At 44.3% G+C, this 15,056-nt stretch overlaps 1 protein-coding gene across 4 annotated transcripts in view; it reads right to left on the reverse strand.

The window, feature by feature from the left end:
• GLIS3 (GLIS family zinc finger 3) overlaps positions 1 to 15,056 on the reverse strand; it is a 438,806-nt gene that overhangs the window by 66,124 nt on the left and 357,626 nt on the right. For all 4 annotated transcript variants that reach the window (XM_059142789.1, XM_059142792.1, XM_059142790.1 and 1 more), the window contains one exon: positions 523 to 670. In XM_059142789.1, the coding sequence (XP_058998772.1) occupies positions 523 to 670 (148 nt within the window). The remainder of the gene's footprint in view (positions 1 to 522; positions 671 to 15,056) is intronic.

Below are 15,056 nucleotides of genomic sequence, written 5' to 3' on the forward strand. Positions count from 1 at the left end.
TCACCTGTTCTTCAAATGTGGGCAGAAGGACACTGGTCTGGGAGCGCCTCCCCTTCCCCCCACTCGGTAGCTGACAAACCCTTCTTACATGGTGGCTGACTGATGTGAGACTTTTCTTAGAGACCTGGGGCTTCCTTTTGAAATGCAAACATGACAGTAACTGTTTCATTAAGAAATCCACATGCAGCCTGTTACTTGAGTAAGGGGGAAACATTTCCTTTGGGTCTCAATCAAGTTAATAAATTCAAGATACCTGGGCGAGCCGGGCACACTGGACTTTGGGCAGAAGCCCAGAACTACAAGAGTTAATGCATTATTTGACTGTGTCTCTTTAGGAGAAAAAACAGTCTTCTGCCAACTCAGCTCAGGAATCAGATGGGAAGTGGGGAGGGGGCAACTTGTAGCTCGTTGAGAAAGCAAACTACAGATGATCTTAGGAGAACCGTTCTCATGTGAGTGTTTCCTTGAGCCAGAGCGAAGGGCCTAGAAGGGGACAGCTGACGCGGCCTCTGCTGTGGTTACCTGGATAGAGGTCAGGCCCCGGCCCGGGGGAGCATCCCACGGCCCCGTCAGCAGCAGCAGCATCGTGCGGGGAGGGGGCCGACTGCAGGGGCTGCACGGTGAGGCAGTCCGAGAGCAGGTCGGGGTGGAGTTCTGCGCTGGATCGCAACTAAGAGATGGAGAAAACAGAAGACATGTCAGAAAGGAAAGCTGTCCCTCAGAGTACCTCTGGGGAAAGGCATCATGTCCTAAGGTTCAATGCAATGCAATTCGCAAGTATTTATTAAGCAACAGTGGTGGGTCAGGCATTGGGCTTCACAGAGAGTCGATGATGGTTACTTCGCCAATCCTGATAACACCTGGCAGGGGATTCTGGAAAGTGCAGCTGGAGAAGGACTGGACTCCACTCTTTGAAGTTTCTACTTCTGCGAACCCAGTTTCCTATTATGCTTCCTTTTATTTGCTCTGTATCTAATCGGAACTTGTAGTGATAACAAAAACAAATTCAAAAATATTCGGTCCAGATTCGAAGGTGCTTTTTTTTTTTTTAAAGATTTTATTTATTTATTTGATAGACAGAAATCACAAGTAGGCAGAGAGGCAGCCATAGAGAGAGAGGGAAGCAGGATCCCTGTTGAGCAGAGAGCCTAATGGGGGACTCGATCCCAGGACCCTGAGATCATGACCTGAGCCGAAAGCAGAGGCTTAATCCACTGAGCCACGCAGATGCCCCTGAAGGTGCATTTAAAATACAGACATAGGACCAGGAAAATATCTTGGAGATAACTGAGAAATATCCATTGAGATCTGGTGCCTATCGATTGTACATGAGAGGAAAATACTTAGGTTAAGTTTTTAAATACGACAGAGCATAATTAAAAGCAAAACTCAGGTTGTCATTAGCAGCAACAAAAACCCAACAGTAGTTACATGGAAAAAAAAAAAAAAAGGCTGACCTAATTTAGATCTTCATTTTATCAGAGTAACAAAGTAATTCTTTATATATTAAAGAGTTTCATGTAAGAAAAAAAAAAATCAAGCCGTAAAAATGTAAGAATAAAGAATAGGCCAAATTTATCTGATTTCTTTATGAAAAATAATTGTGAGTGTAATTTGAATGGGGAAAAATCATAATGAGAGGTTTAGGTATAGAATAATATCAACCTTCTGCTTCCATAAAAACATAATACCTTAAAAATATAGAACAATACCTGTTATGGATACTGCAAATAGTTAGCATCCTCAGTATTTCAAGAGAGCATAGGAGTTGATTTTGCTTTTATCCAGACAAATCTGAACCTTCAGCTGCACGGCTGGTGTACACGGACTCACCCAATGAGGACTCATGGAGCGTCAGATGCTCCTCCAGGCTCTAGGACCACTGTGATACAGAACGTCTGCTCTAGAGGGGAGGGAGCCCGTGAGCACCTATAGTACCCCATGTCGGCGGCAGCTGACGCTGTGGGGAAGCACAGAGCAGGGCAGGGAGACAAGAGCAAGAGGAGGGAAAACGACCTTGGGCGGAGGAGCTGGGGAAGCCTCTTGGAGAGGGCCCTTGTAAAGAGCTTGGAAAGGAGGAAGGGCAGAAGTCCTGCAGATTCGTGGGGCAAGAGCCCACCAGTCCCACAGTGCACCTGGATGGTCAGAGAAGAAATAAGACTAGAGTGGGCCAAGCCTAGGGCCTGGAGAAGGGAAACAAGATGGAAGCAGTGATGTGGAGGGGGTGGGGGTACGTTCCTTAGAACCAGGAAAGGGCAGGCCAGATCCCTGCAGGCTCTTAGAAGCCCGGAAATGACCCAGTGAGGGAGGCGGGTCTGCCTCACTGTGCAGCCCTTGATACGGAGAAAAAAGATTTTTAGAAGGAGAAATATAAATGAGCATAAAGGATGTTCAGCATGCTTGCAAGGAAATGCAATGTCAAAACTTTAAAAAACCTTACCAAACTAATAAAACTTTTAAAAAAGAAGGAGTGGTAGTGAAGGTACAGTGAGAGAGGCATTCATAAAAGTTGTTGGAAGGAGTATACCTTCTAGCACAAACTTTCTAGACGGTATCTGGAAATACTTTTTTAAGAAGCATAACTGAGATCATTTAATCTTAGAATCTGTCTTAAGGAAATAGCCAGAGAGGGGAAGGAAGATTTATATCTGATTTTTAAATAATACACAGCATTATTTGTAGCAATATTCATAATTAGGGAACATTACTTAAATGTCCCCAACTAAGGCTAATAAATGATCTTACACCAATTTGAAGGACTCTTAGTCAACCATTAAACTGAAGCCCATGGAGATAAAAGGAAAACACAAAATTATATATATATATATATATATATATATATATATATATATATAATGATCATTACATAAAGCACATAGACAAAATATGGTAAGGAAGCACAAAATCCAATTTTATTTAATTATTTATTTTTAAAAAGATTATTTACTTATTTATTTGACAGAGATCACAAGTAGGCAGAGAGAGAGAGAGAGAGAGGAGGAAGCAGGCTCCCCACTGAGCAGAGAGCCCGATGCGGGACTCAATCCCAGGACCCTGAGATCACGACCTGAGCCTAAGGCAGAGGCCCAGCCTACTGAGCCACCCAATCCAATTTTAAAACTCATTTATGTTCCCAGCAGCAGCAGCAACATTATGTCTTTTTATTTTTATTTATTTTTATTTTTTTTATTATTTTTTTTTAATAATTTTTTTATTTTTTATAAACATATATTTTTATCCCCAGGGGTACAGGAGGTCTGTGAATCACCAGGTTTACACACTTCACAGCACTCACCAAATCACATGCCCTCCCCAATGTCCATAATCCCAACCCCTTCTCCCAAACCCCCTCCCCTCGGCAACCCTCAGTTTGTTTTGTGAGATTAAGAGTCACTTATGGTTTGTCTCCCTCCCAATCCCATCTTGTTTCATTTATTCTTCTTCTACCCACTTAAGCCTCCATGTTGCATCACCACTTCCTCATATCAGGGAGATCATATGATGTCTTTTTATTTTTTTTTTTAATTCCTTTCCTCTGGTTTCCATATTTTCTACATTCCAATGATGTGTTGAGCTGGCTTGCACCAATCCAAGAGTGCCATCCATGTGTATCTTTCCCAAATTCCCCACGCAATGATGTCAAACTGAGAGCTTGAAATTGGTCATGATGAAACTATTTCCACCTTAGAGACTGTCAAATGCTACAAATTGGGCTTTTTTCATCTGGAGAGCCAGTGGTTAACTACACCAGCACAGTACAGACAATGACTGTGACCCATACTCTGATCACAGAGAAAACAAGACGCACACACAACATCAGTAAGCTACTACTCCGTAACTTTAGCATTTCTTGGATCCCAACAAGCTCCGTAAAGAGACAAACACATGTCCAAGTCTTAGTCCAAGAAAACGAAAACGGCATAGTGACCCCAAGCATTAGAAAAGAGCATTTAACACATGTTCATGAACTAGCCGTAATTACATTATAATTTCCTCAGCTCTGCCACATTGCGATCTCTGACCAAGACCATCTGAATTAATGGCTAACCCTCTCAGGGCTTTTGGAAGGTATGTTTGTTATTTTGGTACTAACCTAACACATGCCACGTAAGAAAAACTGGAAAAAAATCAAGGCTTCGAATGAGTTCTGGTGATCACTTTTAATTTATATTTCGTTGTTACAATGTGATCTGGGACCCATATGTTCTATTGAGCGTAGACATGAATGTCTCTCTGCTTTTTATTACTCTAGGGTTTTATAGTTATCAGTACTGATGCTGTCTTTCCAAGGAATTTCATGGCCATGGACACTCTCAGAGTCAAAAGCAGACAACTTTTCCTTAGCTTCAACAACTATTCATGGTTCCTAAGAGGGTGATTCCATACGACTTTGTGGGGAGCGTTAATTTGGTTTTCTCTGGGATTAGGCATGGTTCTAGAAAGTGCTTCTTAAATCAAACAAGCCTTGGGGAACTTATGCATAATTTCCAAAGACAGGCCATATGCATAAAAATGCAGTAATGATGTGTAAGTTCAGTATTATCCTCTCTGGCCCAGATTATTAGACTAGGAAAGGGTCTTCCAGAACATTTACGGCTCTTAAACATTCTCAAGTCCAGGAATTATCTAAAGGGCGAGGCAGGGAGATACAGAAGGATCTCCTGGGAGGGATGTCCTTCCATATAGTAGTTTTATATCTGGAGTAAGAAACCCAACTATTTATATACAACAAATTACATAATGTATGTTTCAACATGTTCTTAGCTGCTAGGAATGTAAAGAAGATAGAACGAAATTTTCCCAATAGGGGATGACCTCTAACTATGGTTCTCCAGCCTGGGCATGTGGCAGAGTCACCTGGGGCCCTACTGCAGGGCCTCTGACCCAATCATCTGGGTTGCATATCTAATAAAGTCCCAGGTGAGGATGACGCTGTTGGTCTAGGGACAGCACTTTCAGAGCCACTGTTCTCTTCAAATCCTGATGAGGAGAGTTGAGATGGTTCTGGTTCCGGGCACAGGAAATGTCTTGTAGAAATTCAGAATTATAAAAACCAAATTGTCTTTAAGACATGAACCTCATGTAACCATTTCTTATTCTGTCTCCTTGCAGACCTCACCACAAGAAACGGTTATATGAGATTCATGTCTTAAAACAACTTGGATTTTTGTCTCCTTTCACAGGAATAATAAGAGTTAAAAATTTTTCAGTACCATCTAATCACCTGCCCTTAGGAGATAGCAAAGAACTTGCCCTACATGGAAAGAAACTTTACTGGTCTTTATAGAAAGAAGTGACATTTCAACCCACTAATCATCAATTCGTCTGTTTGAAAGGACTGACTGCTGTGTTGCCCAGCCCCAAGCATCCTGACTTATACCAACTCTGTGGCCCTAACCCAGCCCCGTGAGCACCAGCTCATTGTCTTCCTTTATCCTCCTCACCCAGGCACTGCAAAACCACTTCCTGGGCCTCAGCCATATGCCAGGCAGTGTTCTAGTGGCCCGACACACACCAGCAACTGGAGCAGACGAACATGCCCCCTGAGGAGCTCACACTCTAGAGCAGTGAAACAAACTAGCCAGATAAGTAAATTTCCTAGAAGGTAGTGACTGCTATAGAAAAAACGAGAAAAAGAGAACGGGTCGCTGGTCCAGGTACACAGGGAAGAACTGTGGCCTCACTGGAAGGATATACTTGAGCAAAGGAGCTGGGGAAATTAGTTAAGTGCCTATTGAGAGGAAGAGAGTTCTAGAAAGAGAGCTCCTGGAACACTGCCTTGCTGTCTGCAAACATCCCATTTATCATGGCTGCACACTCCTCCTGCCCGGGATGGCCCGTGTTCTCCCAAAGTAGCTTCCCCAAGACCCTGTGTAGGGCCTGGATGAGTGGAACCTTTTCCAACCAGGCCGCCCCCCCCCCCCCCCCCACCGGACTCCATGGTACAGGGAGTCTTGTTTCCTGTTAGGAGCTGAGTCTGCACAATTGTATTTTAAAGCCCAGGAGGACCTGCTAACTTACTGACTGCCCTTCAAACTTCCAAAATTCTGTGGCCCCTGGCTGGGCAGGGCCAGAGAGGGGATATAGCATCCAGCTCCCACGAGATGGATAAGAATGAGACACAATGCTCTATCTATAGGAGGTTCCAATCTCTAGTGGTGTGGGGCTGTGTCTAAAAAATACAATGTGGGCATGTTTTAAGGACCCCTACACAAGGAGATTTTAAGAAGGTACAGATCATTGGAACTAGGGCGGAAAGGCTGCTGCTGTTCTGCCCAAATCCCCTCTGATCACTTCAATGAGCTCTGTGCTGACCCCCTCCCTAAGCCTTGGGGTTTCTATCTTTTGACTTCTGTGTACTTGATGGCCAACGGCCAGCAGACCACTCCCCACCCTGAACACACATAGGAACCCGTCTCTTATGCTCCTCTGTCTCTGAGTGGGACAAACTCTGAGATGTGCTTCATGCTCCGGTGTCCCCCTCCACCCCCCACCATGGGGTCTCTCTGCCCAGCTGCTTCTTCCCCTTCCCTCCTTCCTCTTCCAGATTCTCCTGGGAACACTTCTTTCACAACTCACACGCACCCCAACCTTGGCTCACAGCCTGCTTCCAGGAGCACGCCACTGAGGAAACATCCCACAGATGTGGCTCAGGAACGCACAGAGCCCGTCAACGGGGCTCACGAGATGCTCAGATGCACAGTTTCTTTCTCTTTGGGACCCGCACCTCCTCGACACCAGGGGCACGGTAAACATGATCATTGGAAGTGCGGTGGTCTGGGTGATTATGGATAAAGCTAAAAGAGTAACTGTGGAGTCCAAGTTAAACACAAAACCCAAATTTACAGGAATAATCAGCATTCGAAGGGGCCTCAGGTACCATTGGGGCCAAAGTTTCATCTTCCACGTGACTTCCCCGCAGCAACCCCAGTAAGTGGCTCTCAGCCTGGGCTGGATTCCTTGTAGTCACAGGCCACTTGCTTCTTCACCTTGGCAGTAAGCTTCAAGTTCAGACAGACCCGATTGTCAGGAAGTATTATTGCACATGGAGCCCTGACCTAGCTCTTAGCAATTTTTAGGGTTGCATGTCTCCTTATGTTCACGACCATGCAGTAAGGCTCACAGACGAGCTAGGAGGAAATGAGACATCTCCGAGTCTCCAAAACCACTCCGTGAGTCTTAGAGTGTTAATGATCCCGGGCTTCAATAACCCATTTTTGGGCTTAGTTTCTCAGCCCGTCCAGGTGCAAGTAAACACATTGGCTCCTTAGCTTCTGTATGCTCTCCCATTCTAAAATATTTGTTCCAAATGATAGTTTTTCAACGTTAATAATGAAATCACCCATCAAGGCTCGACAAGGTTCCTACATTTGGAAACTTGAGCTGCTTCCCCAACAATGCAGGGATTTTTCCTAATATATAAAAACAAGGCACCGTCAATAGCGATTTGTATTTGTTTTTTGTTCAAGACTGTTCTGTTAATGTTTATAAGCTCTCGAAACAAGAGACGGAAATTCTACTCCCGTCATTTTCTCATTGCAGATATGATTGAATAATCGTCCAAGATTAAGTGAGTCAAGTGGAAATAATTAGGAAAGGGAAAAAGGCCCAGATTCTTCAATTTTCAGTTCCATTACATTTTCTTCCAAGAGCAAAGGCATTCTGCTAGTCTGAAGTGAGACATACTTCCAAAGAAAATGAGGCACAATCAAAAGCCTTTTGTTTTCCCTTTCTCCAATAAGCAGAGTCTATCTGGGCTGTGTGTGTTCATGCACCACCTTATAGGGATTCCTTTGTTCTCCAGAAATGAAATGCCACCAAAATATGTTTCTGAAGAAACTCAGCCAGAAGGAAAGACAAGTAGGATTTTATTATTTTTTTCCAGAGGGTTGAGGTTTAGTACCAGAACATTCTCATCAAGCGTTCTCTATGACACTTGGAGCAATGTGGATCTTGGGGAATTGACTCATTGCCGAAAGCCTTAAAAATAATTACAATGAATTAACCTATTCTATTAATTACAATTAATTTCCAGTTGAATCTAAAAATTCTCTCCCTGGGGATTCCGCAGCACTGACATTTATAAAGTGGCTTTGGCACATCACAGGTAATTAATCTCCAACAATCTGCTATCAGATTCATTTCCTTTGGGAGTGACCAACTTACAAAAAGAAAAAGAAATGATAATGAAGACTTAGACAAACAGAACTGGGAGAAGCCTCGTTGGGAACATGAGGTACTGGCCAGTTGGGCACCTGAATTTCTATAATAGGGGATACCGATCTAGTTAGCAAGGATTCCAAAGGTCAAACATTTTTTTGCCCATAGCTGATGAATGAATATGCCAAGATATTGACGCAGAAACACAGGCTGGGGTGTATCTCAGTACAAGGCGTGAAATACCCATTCCAGTATAACGAACACAACAAAAGTGCTGGTTATCCCATCAAAAATGGTGACTCAGGGCAACTGTTCACAGAAACAGAATTTCAGAGTAAAAACAAACAAGGATCCAATCTTCCCATGGGCCCGCTCTATGGCAGTGCTGTCCAACAGAACCTTCTTCCATCGCACAAGTTCTGTTCTGTACTAATTAGCAGCCACCAGTCACGTGCGATTAATGAGCACTTGAAATGTGGCTAGTGCAACTGAGAAAACCACTTGTAATGTAACTTAATTGAATTTTAATTAATTTAAATTTAAGTGAGTGCTGTTGAGCTGCCCCCCATTACTGCATATCTTGGTGGCAGCTTGGGCTTTGCCTAAACATCTTGGATGACTCATTTTCCTACAACATGGTGTCCGCCATTGTTCAATACGTCTGATCCTTAGAACGTTCTGCCTCAACCTCAGCTGTAATCAGCGTCCCCGAGATTTCCATACATGGGGGGTTTCTCTCTCCCCTTCTTCCGCAGACCACACGGAGTAACTTTGCTCATAGTCCACGTTACAGCTTTCTTTATATTTGAGAAGCCTCAAAATGCTGTAATACCAGCGAATTTCAGCCCCGAGAGGGGCCGTGCTTTAGTGTGTCGGCCCTCCTGTAGCAGTTTTCCGTCCAGACTGAACATCTACAGATTTTATGTAGATGACAGGATAGTGAAGCAGGAGGAGTGTGGGCGTTTTAGTGGAACAGACTGGTTCAGTGACGGTGTGATCCCGGGCAGGTAGGTTCACTAGCCTGCCTGTAGTCCCCCTTCTATAAAATCAGGATGACAGCAAGGAGCTATCCTTCTTGTTTTGAGAAATAACCTAGATTTAGAAAGCATTTACTAGTGCCTGACACACAGAAGTCACTTACCTCAGCCGTCAGCCCCTGCTCTCCCATGTAAGCATACTATTCTAACTCACCCCTCCAACTCCTCTAGACACTGGACCTCACTGGGTGTGCAAATGTGGAAACAGAAACCAGTGCGGACAGACTGAACGAGCGTCTGGCCAGGACAAACTCATCACTGGCTCAAGACGCTCTACTTCTATCCATGCAGCCTAAAAGAATTAGTAGCATTTTTAAAATTCATGATACATTTTCCTTCTGCTTTTCTCTCTTTCTTTCCCTCTTTCTCTCTTTCTTTCTTCTCTTTTTGTCCATTCATTCATTCAATATACTGCATTCATTCATTCATTCCATCTGGACACATGAGCCCTTACCTAATGTGTCCAAAACTCGGTGAGGCCAAGGAGGTAGAGCAGTGTATGGGACAGCTGAGTTTCGTGTCCCATGGAGCTGAGAGTGGCTCAGATGAAACCCCGAGGTCTTCTTTCACAGGGGAAGCTCCATACTCCTGAAGGCCCTCTACCTTGGGAGGCGAACTCCTGAAGGCTGCGCTGTTGTTGGGTGGTACAGAATCTCTCGGCTGCATTTCAGTTGACTCTCGCTGGCTGGCTAAGACTTCATTTTCCACTTCAGTACCATAGGCAAACTTGACCAAAATATTCTCTGGCTCCAGAGGTGATCTCCCATCCCTGCCAGCGAGTGCGTTCTCTCTATACAGAGTTCTCTCTAAACCCACTTAACGCCGCACAAGCTGACCGTAAGCTGTTCACAAGCACTTCAAGAGCAGCTTAAATGTGGTCACAAAAGGAAAGAGGGTAGGTTTTGGACCCAAAACACCTGGATTTGAGCTTTCATCTCCTTACTTGCTGGAAATATTAGACAATGATAAACAACTTGTTAATATCTCCTTAGTTCAGTTTTCTCTGTACAATGTGGACAATGATGTTGTTGTGGTCCAAGGTTGTTGTTAGTGGTAGGGAACCTGAGACAGCCCCTCATGCGTGGTATACTGCATTCAATCAATGCCAACTACTATTCCTATCCTGACTTTTTTTTTCATTACGATGCGGTGTGGAGGCACCATAACACTGTATAAGGTGTACTTGGATTTTCTTTTTCTCCAATCTACGTATCTCCTTTTGTATCAGCCTCTTCCTTTTGCACACCACAGTGTGGCAAGACAACAAAGACATGAGAATGAAAACTTTGGGGTCGATGGATCAAATTCAAATTCAAATTCAAAAGTCCAAATTTCAGTTCTGCCACTAAGAGGTGGCCTTTGTCATGATGGTAACTCAGCCTTGAAAGGCCTCAGTAGTGTCCTCTGCAGAATGGGGGTGAAAACACCAACTCTGTGGGGTTATTACGGTATCACATGATGGGACCTGAGGAGACTGGCTTGTGAGGCACAGAGTTAAATTCATTTGTCTCAGCAGAAACGATTATGGTTGTTAGGAGGGATACCAGTAAGAATCCCCTGGGGTCTTATTTATCCTCAGAAGACAGAGTCTAGGGCCAGATAAATGGTATCTGGATCGAGACGTTAGCGGAGTTTTCGCACATGACCATCACCATGAAATTATTCTATCTCAGAAGAATGTAGCTAGCTTTCATTCTCTTAGCAAAGTCCAAAATAGATCAGAAATCAAAGCCAACCACAAAACCTTTTCAGGACACTGGTGGGATGTGAGTACTTCGTTTCCATGCCTCACTTACCCAAGTCGGTACCACTATCTAGCCATCTTGGACAGACGTGGGGTTCAGTTTTGAAAGGATGTTGAAATCACAAAGGCATGCAGCTTTGGTTTTTCTGTATTGCTATCTCTGTAAAAACACCATTTTCTTCCTAAGTCAACAGTGTTCTAAAACTGACACCAAGAATCTTACAGGGTTTTGTTTTTGATTTTTTTTTTTTTCCTGAGTGAAAAACAATACTCAAACGGACACAGTCAAAGGCAGATGCAGACTACATCTGGAGGAACATCGCAAAAGCAGAACAGGACACCGAAGGGTGGATTTTATGTTTAAGACAATTAGAGAAATATTAATAAGGCATTTCACTTGGTCACAAAAAACCATCCGCCTTCACCCTTTGGGGCCGGGTTATGAGGCTGTGAAGACTCCGTGCACGATAAGGGTTTCCTTCTCTCCCGGCTTCATAAATCCCTCCTGCCCATGGCTCAGCGCACTAATGTGACCACACGCACTCCAGCCCATCCAGTCAAGTGTAGCATTTTTCCTCCTATTCAAGTATTCTCAAAGTTTAATTAAACCAGCCAGCTATCTCGCAATTACCATCCCCGTCCATCTTACCGGATCCTTATTGTCTCTTTTTGCATTGATCTCTGACTAGAGCCCCAGCCGGTGCTACCGTGGAACAAATGTGGGGAGAGACCAACAGCAGAACTCATTTTTTTCCTTCCTTTCTTTTAATTAAAATGGATTGTCTGAAAAAGATTTAAGGCTGATCTTAACACGCACGAGTGTTTGGACGATTTTTTTTAAATGCCTCCTTGTAAAAGTTGAAGGCCGTCATTTCAATGGAGAACCCTTGCTTTCTGCTCTCGTATCCATCCCATGCTCCCTGCTCAGTTTAATTTCCCCGACGCGCCCCGCTGACAAGGCCACTTCCCCACCTGCACAGCCCTCTAGTGACTCTCCAGCAAGCATCGCCTGCAGCCCCGACTCCCAGCTTCACCAGGCTGGCTGTCTTCTAGCTGTGTGGCCACGTGTCCCATGCCTCCGAGCCACACAGAGCCCAGACAGTCCCCTCCATGCTGCTTGTTCAGGTCTCCCATTGCTCTTCTGGTCACAAGCCTCCTGCACCTGGGGTCCCCTTACGTCTAGTCCCTGCATATTTACCACACACTCTTCATACTCTGCCAGGCCCTGTTCAATGTCATCTCTTCCCTGAAGTTTCCAGGTCTTCCTATTCCAGAGTCATTCCTTCCTTTTTAAATAGCAATGACAATTTCTTTTTCTTTTTCTTTTTTTTAAGCTTTTATTTATTTATTTTTATGTGAGATAGAGAACACAAGCAGGGGAGCAGCAGAGGCAGAAGGAGAAGCAGACTCCCCACTGTCAGGGAACCCGATGCAGGGCTTGAACCCGGGACCCCAAGATCATAACCTGAGCCAAAGGCAGATGCTTAACTCACTGAGCCACCCAGGCACCCAGCAATGGCAATTTTTATCACCCTGAGGGGACCCGTGTTTTCTACACAGTGTAGTACTTATTAATGAAGTCTGTGTGTGTGTCACAGAAGACAAAAAAGTTCTTTGTAAACAGAAACCATGTCTGTTTGATCATGTAAGCTAAAACAGTGCTTCTTTTTATATGAAAGGTCCTCCATAAATTTGGGGGGAAATTCATGAACAATGGATAAATAAAAAACGAATCAATAGTTGCTAAGGACTCATTAATCCATGCTTATCCCTAAAAGCCGCCCCTAAAGACAGATGAAATCATGTCTTCCTGCACTGTGCGGGGAAGAGGAGCGAAGCAAGGAGACGCGCCGAGATTGTCCGCTAAGAATAAGACAGGAACCAGCCAAGTGAAATCTTAACAGAAGTTAAAAAAAATAGACACTTGGAAAGTTTATTTCCTTATAATACTCAGTCCCTGTTCATGCCAAATCTCACTAGATAATACTATTCACATTTATATATTGCCTCTCGGAATGTGCAAATGAGCAGTCCTTCCAATAGGAAATGCTAATTCGTTACATTTATACTTCCCATCTCTCATTCATCTGGAAGGGCTGGGAACACATCCCAATTTCTACCTTGTTTTTAAAGACTCAACATCTAACATATATTTGGTAAGGAGAACACAGAAATTTTGAGCCGAGTGGGCCTGAAATGGCATACTCTAGCCCCCTTTGAGACAACCTACACAGCCAGGACAAGGACTTGCATCTTCTACCACCTGGTGACCAGATGACCAGCCCGGCCCTGGTTCCCCCATGACTACTTCACATACCACTGGATATTCCTCCAGAGCCTTGTCCCCCTGGGGTGATGCCACCAACATAAGGGCTGGCCCATGGTCTTCTTTCCATCAGTGCAGAGAAGCATGTACTGAAAGTAATGTCCTCACTCCTGTCCAAGGACTGTATGCCTCAGAGTGATGTATGAATCACAGGACCTCTGATCCGCAGGGGACATGAAGCTCTTCTCTTTGGTCATGAGAAGCATGTCTGGCTCAGAAAGTTCTTTAGGGTCAGGCCCGGAACAGTATGGACTCCTCTGAAAGGTTCCCGAAGTCTCTACAGCCTCTGCCAAAGTGTTTTCCATATTCAGAATCTACCATTCCTCCTTGGGAATGGATAATCCTTTAGCTTTCTTACCATCCATCCCCTGCAATGAACTCCAGTTCCTCTCAAAAACAACCCTGTCCCAGAAACCCAGACTGGAAAGCCAGAAGTCCAAGGGAAGCACGGGAGGACGATGAGGGCGGCCGGCAGCCACTCATGGTGCCCGGACCTCGTCTCAGATGCTCTGTCCTAGACGACATCAGTCCTGCTGTTTCTGATCACATGGGGAGAAAGAACACTGGCCCGAGACGAGGAAGCGGAAACAGGTGTTGTCAACGTCGCACGCTGTCCTCTAAGCCGAGAGACCCATGTTCTTTCTCTTCCCCAGATGCCCTGCCATCCGCAGGCCTCGCTGTGGATACTGTCGTTCTCAAGGTCTGCAAGAACTTCAGACCCGGTGGTCCGCCATGTGTAGCTCCACGCACATTCTCTAGGCCTCCCGTTGGCTCGCCTGTCTTCATGATGAGCGCCCCCTTGGAAGATGCTATTCTTGGAAGTAATTTCACTTTTTGACACTGCAGGAAGCTAGCCCAAGTTGTAGCTACTTCAGATCTCTGCAAAGGGCCTTGTGCATTGGCAACTTTTAGTCCACTAGAAATAAATTTATCAAAGATATACTCATATATATGCCCGGGGAAGAAAAAGTGCCATTAAAAACATGTCTTCCCATCGTCCCCAATAATCCTCCCCAGTAGAACTAGGAAGGACAGATGTGTTGTAGAGTCAAACAACAAATATTTTTAGCCCATGTTGGGGGCATGGTTTTGGTCTGACTTTAAAGACAGAAAATTGGGAATTTTATTTTTAGTCCAAAATTAAGTCCGCGGTAGTTCATATAAAAGAAAATCTTAGGAACATATGGTTGAGAAATAATACTTATCTACTCTTCTGAGAATTCTGTTTTACTGTCCATGGAAACTAAAGCCTGTGCTGTTCAGCAACGACCCAAAAGTCTGTAGACAATGGAAGGCGCACATCCTTGGTAAGACTCCCACAGTAATCAGACACCAAGCAAAAGCAGTATGCGTGATACCGGCGACTTCATTTTCCCCTAGTATTTCCAAGATCAAAAGAATATCTCTATTCGACTCTCCTGACACAGTCCTCAAGCTCCCCACTGGGGGACTAAGCAATTCTTTGGTTTCTCATGGCATGACTCTGGGCTAAAATGCTGTAACAGTAACAGCAAACAGGGCTGTCCCCCTGCGACAACGTTCTAATCAGTTTCAAAGTATGTTTTGTTGGTTCTCATTGATGCCACTCAAAGGAACTGGTCACTCGTGGTCTCAAAAGTTGGCAACAAATTGTGTGATTAAATTCCTTAAACACGTCTGTCCATTCCTAATCCTCTTTGGCCAACATCCCTTTCAGAGAAAAATCGCAGCACTCCATGGTGCCTGATTTATATTTCATTTTGAGAACAGGAAGTAAAGGGATTAAAGTTAAGGATTAAAACACTTACTC

This window comes from Mustela lutreola, chromosome 12 (assembly GCF_030435805.1).
Source record: "Mustela lutreola isolate mMusLut2 chromosome 12, mMusLut2.pri, whole genome shotgun sequence".
In the NCBI taxonomy this organism is placed as follows: Eukaryota; Metazoa; Chordata; class Mammalia; order Carnivora; family Mustelidae; genus Mustela; species Mustela lutreola.